This window comes from Dasypus novemcinctus, chromosome 11 (assembly GCF_030445035.2).
Source record: "Dasypus novemcinctus isolate mDasNov1 chromosome 11, mDasNov1.1.hap2, whole genome shotgun sequence".
Classification (NCBI taxonomy): Eukaryota; Metazoa; Chordata; class Mammalia; order Cingulata; family Dasypodidae; genus Dasypus; species Dasypus novemcinctus.
This window is the reverse complement of record NC_080683.1, coordinates 92,951,461-92,970,733: the sequence shown is the minus strand read 5'-3', so window position 1 is coordinate 92,970,733 and position 19,273 is coordinate 92,951,461. Positions and strand designations below refer to the sequence as shown.

At 36.8% G+C, this 19,273-nt stretch overlaps 1 protein-coding gene across 1 annotated transcript in view; it reads left to right on the top strand.

Annotated features, from left to right (window-relative positions):
- The window catches only part of FRK (fyn related Src family tyrosine kinase), a 122,096-nt gene extending 104,535 nt beyond the window's left edge, over positions 1 to 17,561 (top strand). Inside the window, exons 6-8 of the mRNA XM_004471210.5 lie at positions 9,922 to 10,103; positions 11,778 to 11,943; positions 12,325 to 17,561. Coding sequence (XP_004471267.1) covers positions 9,922 to 10,103; positions 11,778 to 11,943; positions 12,325 to 12,521 — 545 coding nt within the window. The 3' untranslated portion in view covers positions 12,522 to 17,561. The remainder of the gene's footprint in view (positions 1 to 9,921; positions 10,104 to 11,777; positions 11,944 to 12,324) is intronic.
- Positions 17,562 to 19,273: the final 1,712 nt, after the last annotated feature.

Genomic DNA, 19,273 nt, shown 5'->3' with positions numbered 1-19,273 from the left:
ACTGTTCAGGATTAGGTTTTGAGAAAGCAGTTTTGAACATTATGTTCCTTTAAAAGAGATAGAAGTTTCCTTGGAACACCGAGGAAACGATAAGCACAAGAAGCTATTTTGATAAGACAGACTTTCTTTGTATACTGACTATTGAGGATAAGAACTTTTACCAAAACAGACTAATGATGAGAGCCCTTGAGAAAGAATAAAAATTTTTAACCTTGCATCAGCCTACTACTTTATACTAAAGCCTTTAAAATTTTATAGATAGACCCATTAAATTTTATTTAACTTTAACTATAAAAATTCCTTTTCTACCAACCTCCTGCAGTTTCAGTATTCAGTCAGGTTTTGTCCCACACTCTACTCTTTCCAATAATCAATCATTTTACTCAGGACAAAATCATCTTCTGTTTCCTTAAGAATAAAAACACATTCCATATAGCCTACATACTAAGTTACCAAGCAAACCTTTTATAACATAATACCGTGAACACTAAACAAGCTTGTTAAAATAATGAACTTTTCTTTAAATACTTAGTAGCATGCAATATCAGAAACAGTTTTCTAGAAGCAAGTTGGCAGGGGAGGCTGGTTGCTGCCAATCTTTCCTGTAATAAAATTACCTTTTATTATTATTATTATTAATTCAGGTTTGTTTAATAATGACCTTTTGGAATTAGCCACTTAAACACTTTAATGTAAACAATGCTTCATAAGACCTTTTATAATTATTAATAACCATATAGACTATAATTATATCATTTTAAGACAAATTTTATCTTTACAGAACACATTCCCTTACTTAAAGTTATCACAATACCTTCTACAACTTGCCACATGCAAATTGAGTTTCAAGAGTTTATGAAAAATTAGCCATCCTATTTTAGGACAAAATACACCTTTTTGCAAAACTTATTAAATTTCAGTTAGCATTGTCACAAACTTTTAACCAAATATTCATTTAAGTTTTACATTCTTCATATTATCCTGTGAAGAAAAATAAGTTATTCATTTTAATCTAGGCAAGAACAACCTTTTATAAAAAGACTTATAGTAATTTTGTTAATCAAGAATTACGATTTTTATCATTGTAGAGATTTTATTAACATTTAAACTTAAGTATTAATATAAGTGCTTATTTAATTTTTGGTCATTTGAATAGAGCTCTTTTATAAATTTATATTAATTTATATTACCATCCTGAGGTATCAAAGTATACACTGACATTGAACGAACAGACAAACAGAGAACAATCACAACACAGTAACAGAAACATACAGTTTACAATTAACTCATAATTCTTACTTTCTTGGTATAGCTGCTTTTAAGTTCTCCATTATATGACATTTTAAATATTTACCATTAACTCATATTCTTACTTTCTTGGTATAGCTGCTTTTAAGTTCTCCGTTATATGACATTTTAAATATTACTTCTTAAGATTTCTTCTGAAATTCATGTTGCCTGTAACATGCAAGCTTGTGCTTGGAAACATTGTTATTAGTTTAGTTATGGTTAGACATTGTTCAAAGTGGGGCGGGGGGGGGGGGGGGGGGGGGGACAGCTAGCCTGAACTTTTGGAAGGGTTTATTGCTCCTCACCTTTTAAAGCACTTGGGGGAATGACTGTTATTCCGTTAGTAATGTTGTGGGTACCTACACTGTTGGCTTTATTATAATAGAGAGCTTTCTAGGTAATTAAATGTTCGGGGGTTAAAATAGGAAGGGCTAGATTTTTCTTATCAGTAGGTGTATTGTGAGCATGAGAAATGCTGTTTAATAACACGTGAGCACAGGGGCTATTAAGACTATATTTTTGAACGGCTTTAGGAAGGTGAGTAATGGTTTTATGATGCCAAGGTGCCTAAAAGGGAGGAAAATCTCATTGTGGTAATTTACTGGAAAGAAGTGAAGAGGAGTGAATGGGTGGTGATTAAGGACAATTGCAGTAAGTGGAGCTGAAAGAGGAGGTGTAGAAGGCGTGGCAGTGAAAGAGTTAATAAGAGGAGCTGAAAAAGGAGGTGTAGTAGGCGTGGCAGTGAGAGAGTTAGGCTCTGGCGGTTTTAGCCAGTGTCTAGCGGGGGATAATGAGTTATTTGATTGTCTAAAGGAGCCGGAGCTTGGGAAGCAGGGGGAGTACTTTTTGAGGGTGTAGTCTTAGGTTTTGGAAGTAAGTTAGAGCTATATTCTTCGTTGTCAGAAGGGGAACTTTCGGAGTGGCTAGAAGGTCTTGCAGCCTGAGGAAAAGGAGGTGAGGGCTGAGGGCAGAGGGCTTCATTATCTTGTAGAGGAGGGGAAAGGGAAAGCAGCGGACTAAGAGCCTTTTTGGGGGAACTAGGGACAAATTTCTTGGAGGAAGGCAAAGAATTTAGAGAGTTCTTTAACATTAACCTTTACTCCTCTCATCTTAAGGCCTGCAGGCCGAATAGGAAAAGGGAACTATTACTAGAGGAGCCCTGCCCCATTGTAGCCAATCACTTACCGAGATGTCTTCTAGGGAATAGGCAGTCCCCTGAAGGTCTCCTCCGCCCAAGCTGAAAGCTCAGGTCTTCCGCCCAGGCCGATGGCTCAGGACTTCCGCCCAAGCTGATTGCTCAGGTCTTCTGCCCAAGAATTCTCAGGTCTTCCTTAATTACAAAAACCACCTGCACAGGTTTTCCTGTGTATCGGCTTGCTTCTTCCCCCGGGTCCCATCCAATGTAGGGTGCCACTTGCCCGAGCCGTCGGGGGTGAGTTCAGGGACCTGTGGGAAGAAGCAGGGTGGGGCAGGGGTTGAGAGAAGAATGGAGGCAAGACAGGGTTCTGATCAAGCCTCGTTTATTGGGGGTAGAACATGGGAATATATAGAGAGGGAAGGGAACGTGTACATAGGTGATAGGCTGATCTTGTGGGTGGCAGATGTCCAAGGAGGGGATTGGCCGACAGTTCGCAACGGGTCTGTGGAGTTTCGCGCCTTGCGCATGCGTATTGCTGTGGTCACCTGAGTAGTGGCAGGAGGGGGAGAACAAAGAAGCAGGGAGGAGAAGAATAAGGAAATGACAGGGCAGATTTGTGAACTCCACCATGTTGTGAGAGGCTGTAAACAGACCTTACAGCGGGTGGCTCCCCACATAGAGCCATCTTTGTTGTCCCTGAGCTTGGCTGAATTTTTTTTTTTAAATAAATATCTCCAAAATGGAAAAGGCTTGTCAAAAACTTTAGCATTAAAGGTAATTGATGCCAGATCTTTCTTCTTGGAATTAAAGGAGAATAAATATTTGCATTTTTTTTTTTTTTTGTTTAGTTCAGTTAAACTTGGACCCCCCCCCCCCCTGAGTAAATACATATAGAGTACTTAAAATATGCCTGATCTCTATAAAGGACAACAAACATTTTTGTTTTTATATGAGTTAAGTTCTAGCTTGTTCATTATTTTCATGGACAGTGCAGTTGATTGAAGTAGACAGGAATGTTTCAATGAGATACAACTACTATAACTATTTACTGTCTGTTTGAATGGAAGTTTCCATTAGCCCCTGAATTTTGGGTACTCAGCAGTCACATATAAGATAAGTTTTAGGGAGGCAGTATAGAATGTTTCTTGAGAGCATGAGATTTTTGCCTCAGACACACCTGGATTTGAAGTTCCACTTCCCAACTTATTACTGTTCTTCTGAGTAGCAATAAGTATGTTATATACTTCATATTGCTGTTTATGAATGTTAAATGAGCTTATTTACTGGAAATCATCCATATAGAATAGTGATAGGAGAAGAGCATTCACTTTTAATTTTTTAAATTTAAAATATACAATATAGCATTAATTATATTTGTGCCACACACTTTTCTAAGAGCTTTATAAATATTAATTTATTTCATTCTCCTAACACTCTTGTAAGGTATGATTATCTCCATTTTACAGTTGAAGAAACTGAGGTATAGAATGGTTAAGTAATTTATCCAAGGTGTTTGATCCAGATTTCAAGCCCAGGAAGTCTTGCTCCATAGTCCACACTTTTAACAATATGCATTAGAACCAATGTTATTTTCCTAACATTAGTTATCTATTGCTGCATAACAAATTACCCCAAGAGTTAGTGACTTAAAGCAACAGGCATCTATTATCTCACAGCTTCTGTGGGTTAGGAACTCAGGTGCAGCTTGGCTGGGATCACAAGGCTGCCATCACTGTATTGGTGGGTGCTCCAGTCATCTGAAGGCTCTACTGGAGGTAGATCCACTTCCAAAACTCACCCATGTGGCGGTTGGCAGGACTTGGTTCTTCTCATGTTGGACTGAGGAACTCAATTCCTTGCTGGTTTTTGGTTGCAGGTTGTCTTGTGTTTCTTGCTACATGGACCCCTCCACAGGGCAACTCACAACACAGCAGCCTGCTTCATCAAAATGAGCATGCGAGAGGGCAAGGGATAGGAGAGTGACCACAAGACAGAAGTCACGGTTTTTCACTTAAAACTTTATTAGTTTTCTGGGCTGCTTAAGCAAATGCCATGAAGTAGGTCTGGTTAGACAATGGGAATTTATTCGCTCATGAATTTTAGGCTAAAAGAAAGTTCAAATCAAGATATAATCAAGGCAATGCTTTCTTCCCAAAGAACAGCATTCAGGGTTTGGCAACTGGTGATCCTTGGCTCCTCTGTCACATGGCAGTGCACATGGTGGCATATCCTGGTCCCTCCCTTCTCTTCCAGGTTCTGTTGACCTTCAACTTCTTGATTCCTGTGGCTTTCTCTCTCTGCCTGAATTTCATTCTCTTATAAAGGACTCCAGTAATAGGATTAAGACCCATCCTGATGGAGGTGGGACATACCTTAACTGAAGTAATCTCATCAAAAGGCTCTACTTACAATGGATTCACGCTACAGGAATTGATTAAATTTAAGAACACATTTTTCTGTGATACATACAGCTTCAAACCACAACAATAGCCTAATCTTGAAAGTGACACCCTATCATTTTGCTGTATTTTATTCATAAAATGAGTCACTATGTCTGGCTCACACTTAATGCAAGGGGGATTGCACAAGGACTTGAATAGCTGGAAATGGGGATCATTGATAATAGTTTTGGAAGCTATTTACCACATGGCCTAGTCAGTTTGTGTAATAGTCAAGTTTCTCTAGGGAAACAGGATCAACAGAGATATCTGTCAATAGTGTAGGATTTTACAAGAGTCTCTCACATGACCATGGGGATGCACAAGTCCAGTTTTGCAGGCAGGTTGCAAACCAGGGGCTCTGATGAAAGTCCAATGAAGGTCCTTGATGAGTTTCTGGGAGACATCATTGGCTATCCAAAAACAAGCTGTGAAAATCTCTCTGAATGCTGAAATCACTTCCCTTTTAAGGCATTCAACTGATTGGATAAAGCATTAGTCATTGGTGATGGCAGTCTCCCTGGTTGATGTAGATGTAATCAGCCATCTATGCAGTAAACTCACTGATGACTAAAGCCCATAAATGTCCATTTATTACAATTGGCCCAGTGCTTGCTTGACCAAACAACTGGGCATAATTACTTGGCCAAGGTGACACATCACAGTTTTTCTTAATTTTCATACATTTCTTTTCTTATTGAGCTCATTTGATAGTAATAGTTATGGCAGTTTTGCCTATTGCAGTAGCAATGCTTTGCAATTATGCTTCACACTAATTTAAATTTTATCTTTCTGCTTATTTCTTGTTTTAGTCTGAATAATTGACATTAGCTATAAAATAGAATCCCAAAATCTCAATGAGCTAACAAAAAAAATTGTACATTTCTGATGTGTGTCAGACTGCTCTTCTAGATGGCTCTTTTCTATGGGATGACATAGGGATTTAAACTGCTTTCATAATGTGGCTCTGTCATTTCAAAATTTATCCCTTCTCAATAGAAGGATGTGGGAGTTTTAAGGGTCAGGTCTGTAAGTGATGTCTGTTACTTCTGCACATATTGCTTTGTCCAGAACTAATCGCATGGCTGAACTTAAGCGCAAGAAAGCTGGGAAATGTAGTTTTCTGTGTGTGCCCTTAAAAAGAAGTGAGGATCAGTTAGCAGTTAGCTATTTTCATCTCACATCTTATTTAAACATGCTGCTTGCCTTTATAAATATATAACCAAGAGATTAGAGTAAGAATCCAATTATTATTGGATCATGAATATAGTATAGAATTCAAAGGGTATTGTGGCAGTTCAGTTCATGTGTCACCTTGGCCAGGTCATGGTGTCCAGTTGTTTATTCAAGCAAGCATTGGTCTCATTATTATAGTGATGATATTTAATGGATTTAAATCATCTGTAAGTTGACTGTATCTGTGGATGATTACACCTACAATCAAGTGAGGAGATTGCCTTCAACAATGAGAGAAGTCTTACCCAATCAGTTAAAAGCCTTAAATGGAGAAGTGATGATTCCAGCAGCCAGAGGGGAGAATTTCCATCACTACTTCAGCTAGCGCATGTCTCCTGGAGAATTCAGTGAAAACCTCCATTGGAGTTCCCAGCTTGTGGCCAGCCCTATGGAATTTGAACTTGCCCATCCCAACAGTTGCATGAGCCCATTATTATTTTAAAAATCATAATATTTACATTATACATGAACACACACACACACACATAAATCTTCTGTCAGTTCCCTTTCTTTAGAGAACTGTGTCTAATACAAGTATCATGAGTTATATATATGAAATCTGGTATTCAGTTAATTTTTATTGATTAACACAGCTTGTAGTGTGAATAAGAAACCCATAAATAAATAGAGCTAGTTAATTCATTTTACTAGGGACTGTACATAAAACTTTAGAAAAGTAATTTATTTCTCTGTGCATCAGGTTTTTCAACTAAGAAATAGCAACCTTCCTTAGATTTTTAAAGTCTTAAATATAAGTATATAACATGCCGCTTTTTTTGACCCCATGTACCTTCGCAGCTGTTTTGTGTTCCTCCTCCAAATTTTTTTCCTCCCTTTCCCCCTCTCCCTCCCCCCTCCCTCCGTTGTCTGCTTTCTGTGCCCATTCGCTTTATGTTCCTCCGAGTCTGCCTTCACTCCCATCACGCAGCACCAGGAAACTGTCACTTTTTTTGTTGCGTCATCTTGCTGTGTCACCTCTCTGTGTGCATGGTGCCACTCCCAGGTGGGTTGCGCCGCCCTTGTGTGGGGCAACTTTCCCTGTGGGGCGTACCCCCTGCGCGCGGGTCACCCCCACGTGGGGGACACCCCTGCACTGCATGGCACTCCTGCGCATGGCAGCACTGCACGTGGGCCAGCTCAGCACATGGGTCAGAAGGCCCTGGGCACCGAATCCTGGACATTCTATGTGGTAGATGGATGCTCCATTAGTTGAGCCACAACAGCTTCCCCCTCCAACTTTTTTTGATCATTGACTTAGTGGATTTTTTCTGCTAAACCTCACTGGTCCCATCGTTGGTCACTGTGGCTGGTCTCTAATCAGCCTTTTAGACTTGCCATCTCACTTTTCTTTCCATTCTATTTATATGAACCCTTTAATCCTTAGATCATTGTAGCTACTGTACATGTTTGCTTTCCAGTATAAGTACTCAGTATAATTTGGTGAATATTTCTCGTTTGAGGATAGCACTTTCTTCCATTATCTTCCGTGTCATTTTTACTCCTCATGCTTTTATCCAATTCCTCTTATGCATTCCTAGCAAATGACCTCATTTCCTATTTCATTGAAAAAAAACAACAGGTTGTTAGATATGTACCCCGTAAATTTTTGTCTCTTTTCTATGAAATCTACACCCACACTTATTCTTACCAGTTTTTGGTTTGCAAGGATGACCAAGGTCTTATCTCTTGACTAGGTTTAACCTTTCTACCTTCTTTCTCAATTCTATCTTCAAGTCTCTTCCTGTGCCTTACATTGTCAATTATTGTCTCAGCTCTTTTTCATCAGCCTATAAATATGCTCTAATCTTTTCCATTAAAAAAACAATAAACCTCTCTTGATTCTATGTATTTCATTTTTAATTGAAAAAGATAGCATTCTTGTAGAAAGTACATAAATCATAAGTCTAGTTATTGTAGTTGTAAAATAAGCAAGCAAATAACTGGATAGCTACTGCCAAAATCAAGAATTAGAATATGGCCAGCACCCCAGAACTTCCCTGAATACTTTATCAGTCACACCTTCTATTATCTAAATTTTGTGGTAATTACTTTCCCTTGACTTTGTGTTTCCCTCTATTGGCTCCTTGTCTTTTCTTCCCTCCTGGACTAGGTTTTTGGAAATTGACAACTCCTCTTGCTGTGTCCCATTCAGCCATCAATCTATTGTATTCTGTCTCCAGTAAAGCTGCTATTCCAGTGACCAAGGCCAACAAAGCCTCCTGAATTATTATATTCAACAAATGCCTTTTAGTCCTTATCTTACTGGGCTTATTTGTAGAACTTGACTTTCTCTTTCTGAAAACCCTTGACTCTTATGATGTTCTCTCCTGGTTCTCCTCTCTTACTTTTCTGACTGGTTCTTCTCAGTCTCCTTTCAGACTTCTCTTCCTCTGCCCACCCTAAGTGACAATATTTCTCATTATACTGCCATTTCTTAGCAATCTCACCCACTTTTAATGTTTTAACTCCTACCCGTAAACTATGGCTATAAAATCTATGTCTCTGGCTTCATACTTTCCTCTGAGATCCAGACACATAGGCTCACCTCCCTTTAGATATTTCTACTTAGGTATTTCATATGCATTTCCAGGTTAACAAACTGCATATGTAAAGAGTTCTTTACATCTTCCTGAGTTGAGTGTCTGGCATGTCAACTCATCTATGTGCCTGGCACTGCTCTACACGTGCTTTACATTTTAACTCATTTTAATTCTTATAACAACTAATTCCATAAGGTCTTTACTATCATCACTATGCAGATAAGGAAACCAAGGCACAGGCCTGTTAAGCGGCTTGTACAAAGTCACACAGATGTGTGAAGCAAAGCCTGGCACTCAGGCTTCCTAGCTGTTTTCCTAACCACTGTACTATAGCTGCCTCTCAAATCAGGGCTTGCACCTAAGATTTATAACCCTGTGCCCAGTGCACTTTCATAATAATATTCAGCTTATTCACACAGGAATAATGATACTTTGGATCTATGTGAGACTTTTAATTCTCCCCAAATATGGAAACATCCACCTGTGGTGTGGCAGCTAAACACTTCCCAAGAATAACAGATACCATTCACAAGGTTATTGTGACAATAGTATCGCTCCTTCTACTAATGATTGAACTGACTCTACTACATAAACTTCTTATACTTAATTTTACAGAATGAGCAGTAGGAGATACTATGCCTACTAAATGCATGTCCATGCCCGGAGAGAAGAGCAGCCTAATCTAAGAATATCAAGCTAAGAAAAGCAAGTCAGAAAATCTATCAAGCTTAATGGTATACAAAAGGGCATCTTTTAGCCACTGATAGACCTTTCACTTTTGTTAGTGCGTTAGTTTTTAAGAACATTTTGATGGAGAAATGCAACCTCTTGATTGACTTAGCCATGTAAGCCAGCATATATTATAGGATTAATGCCTAAAACAAATTGTGCAATGTTTGAAAGAAATCTGAAGGGATCCAAATAACAATTTCCACAAAGAGATGAGGCAAAAATGTAGGATATTGAAAAGGATAATACCTGGACTCTTGCCAGTAATTATAGGTACGTTTGGATCATGTGATACTTTGTTACTTTCTGTCTGTATAATGCTCATTCAGAGAAGGAGGGTCACAGTCTTGGAATGTGTTTGAATTCTGTGAAAAGTGTTGTTGCATTCATAGGAACTAAAATTCCTTGTATTAATTATATTTCTTTGCTCAACAGAAAGTGCCAAGGCAATTAATCCCACTCATAGTTCATTTATTAAAATTCTCAGACTCTTCTTCAAGAGTTCAAATGTTCTCCTAAGTAAATCACTTTCCTTTCTTTTACTGCCTAGATGATGCTGGATTAAAGATCCATCTGACTCAGCAGGTAGACATGGCAGCACAAGTTGCCTCTGGAATGGCCTATCTGGAGTCCCAGAACTACATCCACAGAGATCTGGCTGCAAGAAATGTCCTTGTTGGTGAACATAATATTTACAAAGTGGCAGATTTTGGACTTGCAAGGGTTTTTAAGGTAAATTTTTTAAAATCAAAGACATTATATTATTAGCAAAGTTGTGGGTTTACAGAACATGGATAAAATAGAAGATTCTTATATACTACCTTATGAGCACCTTGCATTGGTGTGGTACATTTGTTATAACTGATGAACAAATATTGAAGCATTGCTACTTACCATGGTCTATAACTTATGTTATGGTTTACACTTTGCAGCACACAGTTTTACAGGTTTTGACATAATGTATAATGGCCTGTATCTGTCATTGCAATGTCATGCAGAACAATTCCAATGCCCCTAAAATGCCCCATTTTCCACTTACTCTTCTCCCTCCCTCCCCTCAGAATATCTAGTGACACTGTATTTATACCACTGTTACAAGTTCTTCTAATACTAGAATAATTATAAGTTTACTTTAATCCATAGTCTCATTCTCTCCTTATGTGTATCTTCATTTCTCACTCTTGAAGCTTTCGGGATGGTGACGCCCACTCTGCTTCCAATTGAGAGGGGGCTTAGATCCCATGGGGAAGGTTATGGAACTATCTTGCTTGCCATGTAGCTACTCTCTGTTTTTTGGGATGGGTGTTGTCCAACCATCATCATCCTTTTGTTAGCTGTCCTAGGTGAATCTTGTTTTGTTTTAATTAGTTTTTGTAATGGGTCAAAAACCTGACAGACTAGTGGATCAATGGGTTTATTGTCATTCTTCAAAATGATATTTCTCCAATTTCTATGGGCCATAATAGAACACTTCAATAGACCTATAGCAAAATACTGCCCATCCTATTTTCTTCACCAAGGAGAAAGAAATAACAAAAACAATAACCAACCAGATTGGAAAGTATGTAATTAAGTTTGTTGTTGAATTAATAATCTCTTTTTTGATTAGTTAAATAGGATTTGACTATTTATATTTCTTCCTCTATTCCCTTACACAAAGCAGTGTACTTTCTACAGTGAGTTACCCTGCCTACCACATGCTGCCAGAATTCTTCAGCAGTCATTGGCTTTCTTTATTACCCTCATTTTATCACATCTTATATTAGGAAGGCCAAAAGGCACTAATAGGAAATAAAATAGGAGGTGTTTTCCTCGGTGTTTAATTTTCAATTCCCACATTGTATTCTTAAAAATATGGGTAAGGAACATGAAGCACAACAAATAAATAATTTCCTTTTGATCCTCTTAAACTCATCATCTTCGTTTTTACATTAATTTGAACCCCAGTGAATTGATGTATTAATTTAAATCATTTGGATCTTATTTCTCAGTATTAGAAAGTGGTGACATGGTAACTCTGAAAGTTAGTGTCTCTTCAAAACCAGTAAGCAGTAAGCCAGAAAATAGATTCTGCTGTCATTTCTTCTATTTAATACTAGATGTGAAGTCAGTGTCATAATATGAATTCTCCCTTTTGTAGTAAATTGCTCTTTCTATTGCTATTCCTAGCACATAGTAGGTCCTCCAATAATATTTTATTAATAACTTCCCAGAGAATGTTCAATATTGTATGCCAGATTCAGAATTTACTACTGTGATTATCAATTGAGCAAAACTCACTTTGAATCTCTTCTCTTTAAATTTTAATGTGATAGATCAAATTTATAGATGAAAAAGGTTATAGATTAAAAAAAAGGGTGGCAAAAAATCACTTTAAGTTGGCTTGATTCCTTAATGCATTAATAGGTAGATAATGAAGACATCTATGAATCTAAACATGAAACAAAGTTGCCGGTGAAGTGGACTGCACCTGAAGCCATTCGCTGTAATAAATTCAGCATTAAGTCTGATGTGTGGTCATTTGGAGTCCTACTTTATGAAATCATTACTTATGGCAAAATGCCTTATAGTGGTGAGTAATTCTGAGGTGGGCCTTTCAGCTGTGGGTCACTTACTTAGGTGTGATTTTAATTGGTTTGCCTAGACGTAGAGGGCAGAGTTACCAGGCTGACCATACCATGTGTCTGTGGAAGCTTAAGAGCTAAAACTTGACGATGATTTGCATTAATGAGGTGGTTTATAACCTCCTTTGCCTTTGCTCTTGAATTGCAGTCTTATAGACATTCCTTGCTGCAAGATTTAGTTTAATCCCAGAAGCCTGGAAGGGGGATGGTAAACTTCATAGCTTTACAAAGGAAATCAGTTTGCTTTATAACCTAGAGTACAGTATCTATGAATTTAAGACTCTGATCTTTAACTTGTTCTTTCACTGGTTCTGTTCTATATTTTTTAGGTCTGACAGGTGCTCAGGTAATCCAGATGTTGAGTCAAAACTATAGACTCCCTCAACCATCTAACTGTCCAGTGCCATACTACAACATCATGTTGGAGTGCTGGAATGCTGACCCTAAGGAACGGCCAACATTTGAGATACTGCATTGGAAACTTGAGGACTATTTTGAAGCAGACATGCCATATGCAGATGCTTAGTAAGATGAACACAGAAGAAGAACATCAAATAAACAAGTGATAATAACATTGATTAATCAGTCTAGAAATACAACCTTATCAACCAACTATAAAATCAGTTTATCTTGCCTTGTTCAAGTGATAGGGTGAATTTGACCATGTATTATAAAAAAGATTACGTGCACAGCACATTTTAACGACTGGGTAACACTGCAGGACAGTCTAAGATGTTATATCATTTCCTCACTGCCTGAAAAAAATAAAACACATGCAACAAAGTTATATTTTTCTTTTTGAAAAATACTTACATTTCTATTTATTGTTTGAAATGCCGATCAAGGGAATCAACAGATGATAGTCAATTTTTACTCAGTGACTCTTGTAGCATTTTCCTGTTTACTGATTAGAGTGGTTATTCATTATTCCTTGGATTGCTGAATCCCATCATGCTGTTACTATGAAGGAATTTGATTGCTTTGCTGCACAGCAGGACCTGTGCTTTGAGATTTTTTTGGCTCTTTTTAAATATCTTGTGACTACAATAATGGTAAAGCCATGTTAAATGCCTTGATTGTACTTGGAGTAATTGCACACATTTTTTTTCCTTGCTTAAAAAAATGAAGCAGCTGTTGAGAAAAAGAATTAAAATCTCTCTCATTTTGTAGAAGGAAATGATGGCATTTTTCTATACCTCAGTATGTGTCATTTGAGAATAATCTACATTAGTTTTAATCTCTTAATGTTAAGAATCAGATCGCACAGTTGATGAGTTATTATCTACGAAAATATGTGAGAAACATCTAATAGCTTATAAGATCTGAGAAATAGGTATCAAAATAGTTTAGGAAAATGAGAAGAAAGCAGTAGGATTGCTGAGGCCTGGGATTTCTGAGTAAGTAAACAAATGTACCTTTGGCATTAGGCCAGAGTTTTAAATTGACTACATAACAGGTCAAGCTCTGTATTAGATTTAGAGGTTTGGAATAATATCTGACCTTGATTATGAAACTATATTTTGTATGGTTGAAGAAGATTTTTACTCATCTTAAATTTGCATCAAACTTTCCAAGGATCTTCTTAAACAATGACGTATCAAATTCTGTGCCTCATTAGATGACTAGCAAGACTTCTCAAAAGTAATTTCAAAGTCAAATACATTTTTGAAGATCTGATGTAAAGCAATATGAATGAAACAAGCCACAGGAAAACAGGATACTTTCAGTTTATTCATTCTTTCATCTTTAAAGGGAAAGTAGAGCATATCTGTTTAGTTACAGACATCCTAACTCAAAGTGAAGTAAGCAGTAAATTAACTTGTCAACTTTCATAGTGTGAAGCCTAGAGGTTGGGAGGGCTCCTGGTATGGTAGAATTAGTAGCTCAATGATGTTAACAAAGACCCTAGTTCTCTCCAATTCTCCTGTCTGTCTTCAGTATTGTTCTCATTCACAGGGTCACAAAATGGCTGTCAGGGCTGCTGGAACTCCCTGGTCTCTTTCCTTCATTTCAAAGGAGAAGTGAGAAACCTTTCTCCTGGGCTTGAATACAAACTTTTCTTTTTCTGTTTGTGAAAACTTAGGTCATCTGCCCAGTCCTGGTCCAATAATAGACTTTCGGTGAATGCTTTGTGCTTGCTGGCTTAGAGTAAGGTCTACCATGGAACATGGGAATGTGGTCGCCTTCCCTGAAGTCAAGCTGGGGATTTGCTTCTTTCAATAAAATTGAGGAAGGGTGGATGTTGGATAGGAAATATCTGGAGATGAAGTAACTTAAAAGTTCTGTCTATTTATCTATCTATCTATCTATCTATCTATCTATCTATCTATCTATCTATCTATCTATCTATCTATCTATAGCTATCTCTCTAATCATCTATATCATTATCTATGTCCATCTATCATCTATCTACCTATCATTTATCAATTTCTCTCTTTCTCTTGTGTGTGTATACACATAAACACTCAAACTTTCCTGAAGCCCTTAGACAAAAATAAGTCATATGGAGCTAAAAATTGTAGAGGCACTTGATTCCATCAGAACAGAAACTTTGGAACATAAGGTTGACACTAATCTTTTTTATGAACAGAATATGTATAGGACAACTTCAACTTTTTATTTAAAGCCAAATAGTCTCATGCAATCAAGGTGCAAATTATAAATATCTGGTTATTAAAAACTAAGAGAAAATAGCTCATTTTCTTCAAATTCATTTATTTGAGTTAATCTTGCTTGGGCACATAAAGAAATGAATTGAAATATTACCATTTCATTGTGCAAATTCAACTAGTTTATTGTTTGTCTTTTTGCAGTAGTTAATAATAATGATAATAAATTTTTTAGTAAGATCTGGCTTTGAAAGGTAAAAGGAAGGTTATCCTTTCCTGTTTTAATACCACCTGAAACCTGTTTAACTTACTGTGTATGATTCTTGGGGACATTTATGTTCAAGATTCTGTCAAAGCAATCTATTATTCTTGTTTTTGCCTGATGGATCATGGAGAAAAATAATGGATTCAGTTATGAGAAGCAGTAATAGATTTTTTTTTAACTGACATAAATTTCTCTTCCTGTATAGAACAAAAGGATCAGAAAAAGATATGTTGAATTTTCCTGCAATGAGCCAGCTCTGGTTAAATTTACCTTCCATAAATTGTAGCAAAGCACTTTTTATGTAATGTTTTATTTATGTAATTCAGTTATTTGGAGGTGGTGGTGAAGGATGCAAGTACATCATTTCATGTGATATTTCAAATCTCTTTTGACATAAACCTAAAAAGTGATTGCAACAGGAAAAATTCCAAATTCCATTATGCTCCTTTAAGAAGATTAGGAAGGAAATAGATTTAAATTATCTGAGGTCAGGAAGAGGTACAGGGTGGACTCCTAATAGGTATAGAAACTGAATATTTTGTCATCAGAAACAAAGGTAAAGTAAAAGTGATCAGCAACCTGCCCACTAGACTGGGAATATGGGCAGCCTTAAGGATGAAAAAGAACCAGGAGGATGTGTGAACCCTCATGCCTCTGGGGACAAAATAAGTTTGGGCCCAATCACAATTTCTCCTCATAGCACGTGTCCCCATGGTGACTGCATGGATGGATGGAACCATGAGAGGCCCAAACTCTTTCATCTCCATAATGGTCTGAAGGGAACCATTACCCTTGGAAGGATGCAATACTTTCTCAGCTGTAGCTTCCTGGAGGAAGGAGGCTCAGCTAGTGCTCCATGACTCACAAAGCATCTGCCTTCCTACAGTAGCATTTCTCTTAGTCCAATTGATGTTATGATTTCTGGACCAAACAGTATTGCTGGTTGTGTGTCTAGATAAATTACATGAACTAGAATGGGGACGATTCGGGCACTTTTATTCTCATTTTATCATTGTGTTCCCCCATTGAGAAAGTCCACTCTTAAAAAATATGAAGTTTGCATACCTGAGTATTGGAATTGTTAATGAACTCATCTGGAAGTGTTTGATTCTTATATTTGCTGGCATCATTATGGACAAATTTCAATCTATAATCTTCAACATGATGCAAAAATTCATCAGGACAAAAACCAAGCTGGGAAATTTGATGGAGAGTACTTGTGATCTTTGAAATCCATGACTCCAACAATATTTTAATTTTCACAGGATCATCCATACTGCCTGCAATACCCCATTAAACTCTTTCAGGTGTTTCTTTCTTTATTATATTAAGAAGGTGATGTTGAAAGATTTCTTAAATTATTTATTACATTTAGAAATAAGCTGGATAAATAAATTGTATGAAAATCCTGAATTTCAGGGCCTTAAAATAATTCAGCTTCAATATGAATTCAGAGGCACTCTCTCTCTATATATGGGTTATAAGATTAGGTTAAGGGAAGAGACTGCCAAATATTTCACATTTACTCTTCTTGCCTGGGTGGTTAATTTAACTATTAGCCATCTATTGCACTGTAGTTAAATGTAACGTCTTTTTCATTTCATGGAAAATAATCAGCTCTTCCAGAAAAGAGTAAACATTCTCAAACAATCCTCAAGTACACTGTTAAAGTGTATTGCTGTGTAGGGATTCAAGTCATATAACATAATAACTGCAATTGTGTGTGAGGAAAAAAGGGATTAAATGCTGCTCTGTTTGGAAGAAGCTAAACAATGTCTTATAATAATTCCTGAGATCTTAGAATAGAGGCTTTTATTATATTATTTGTGAAATATGAAGCTGCTAGTCATTAACAAATTATATTTAATTTTTATTCTCCACAAAATTTCAAGATAAAGAAGGTATAGCTTTTAATCATTTTTAAAAAAAATCTACCTTTTATTATAGATTCAGCCAGTTGGAAATAAAACCAGTTAGGTAGATTGGTCTATTTTGAAGGTTCCATGTGAGATTTTTTTTGTCTTTTCAAAGCTGTATGCATTTCTATATTGCTTCCTTTAATGGTACTTATATTGAAAATTACATGTGAATGTATATTACATATGATTAATTTATATATATGGCAAAAAGGATAAAAAATGTTTTAATTATACTCCTTGTTATAAGGATATTGTTTACTTTGTTTCCCAATGCAATTATTTAATATTATTTTTAAAAATTTCCATCTCTGTCTTCTTTAAAATATCAATGCAAAGGCTTTTACCCTTAGTGGTCTATCTTTATTTACACTGGATTTATTCATAATACTACTTAAATTAAATTGAATTTTAAAAAATTTATTGAAGTGCATCATTCATACATGAACATACAGAAACAATAAGTGTATAATAAAAGTTGTGAACTTACAAAATGAACATATATAACATCATACAGGGGTCCCATACATCAACCCCACTAATACCTTGCATTGTTGTGAGATATTTATTACAAATTATGAAAGAATATTGTCAAAATCTTAATAACTGTAGTCCATATCTTACCTTTGGTTTATTTTTCCCCCAACCCACCCAAATCGATTATTTTTAACTTGACTTTGAAGAGTTGACTTGAATGTTTTAGTGGTTAAAGTGGTTGTGACTTCACAACTTGAATTTAATGTATTTCATAGCAAATAAAATGTTTCCTCAGTTGACTACATTAGAAGAATTTTCATTCATATGATGGGTGAAATAAGTCTGTGAATACAGGGAATAAGTTCTTCCTTATACCACATGCTCACTGCAGGTTAGCTTCTTCAAATCACCTTTCTCAAAGACCTAAGCTGAAGGAAAAACCACCACACCTCCTGCTGGCTGCTCTGACAGTGGAAATAAGAATTGGGTGCAAAGGACCCTCATGCCACTACTACTCCCTAGTCATTGACCACACTCACATTGATTTATCCAGTCATAAGGGGTCCTGCAGGTGCAATCCCAGCATGTGGCCAAGGGTAGAATGCCAGAGATATTCTCCAAATAGCATTGACTAACACACCACATTAAAACATCTAGGAAATTTTCGGTGATGCTGACTAGTAGAAGGCCGTATATATACTCATTTATTCATTCTTTTTTTCATTATTTTATTAATTAATTCAAGAAATAGTTGATGTCTGCCTACCGAGTAGCAGACATTGGGCTAGATGCTTTGGTAAAATTGTGAATGAGAGAAATGGCGTTTGCTTTCTCTACATTTATAATCTCTCCTGGAAGACTGTTTGGGTTGTATGAATCTTAGCTCTCAAACCAATATGCACAATTTTGCATTCTAGGTTTTCTCTTAAAATTTAAATTATTGCATATATAAATTGATATTAAATATTCATTCTTTCCTTCCTCCTTAAAAACAGAACCTGTAATTATTATTGGAACCCAGATAAAATTCACATTTCTAGCCTTTTTTACAGCTAGAGATTGCATGAAAGAGAAAGATATTTGTTAGGACTTCTAGGAAGACTCCATAAAAGGTAGGCAGACAGCTGCCATGTGCTGTTTTTGTATGTTTCCCATTTCTTTTGATTTAGTTCTGGAAATCAGCAATCATCTTGGATCATGAAGACTACTTAGGGATGGGACTCACTTGTCAGAAGGGTCTGAGTCCTTGACGACAGGGATGCTGCTATGCCAGTTTTGGATGGCTGAACTCAGGAGTTTTACTGTAGGAGAAAAACAAATGTTAATGCTATTGAAGAAACTTATTTCCAATTGCCACTGCTAGAGATTGGGAAACCCAATTTATCAGGTCATTTGTCCATTTGACCATCCACCGAGATGCTTTCTCTCTCACATTAAATGACCTCTCGGTTCAAGGTCTTTCTCTTCTATTTTCATATCTCTCTTAGGTCCAAGCACTTGAACCCTCTGCATGGATGCTCCATAACAATGGGGTGTTCTCTCATATAACATGGTCAGTGTGAGGAAACCCTGAAACTTTTGCCTTCTCCAGGCTCAACTTGGGGATGAAGATCATTTGCCCTCTGCTCTCAGATTACCCCAAACCATCTGGAAATCCTTCTTTTCTCCTTCCTCACAAGTCAGAACAGAACTTTTTTATCAAGGCCCTACCAAACTCATGTGCATCCCTTTAGCTCTTTTTTTCCCCCTGTCCTTGGAATCTAATCTTTTAGGGTGGTGGACCTGGTTGGGGGTAGACCAGAAGACTAGTAACTGGACTTCAAAACCTTGGATTTTAAAGCCCTAAGGACAAGAATTTGACACTTGTTTTTTATTTTCTACTGTAACAATCCTCCCTTTATATAATAAATACTTCATGGTCTGACAGTCTAATAGGGAGGACCAAAACATAACAGTTAATATCTAGGAAAACATCCATTAATATCTTAAAATAGTGTCCCACCATGCACAG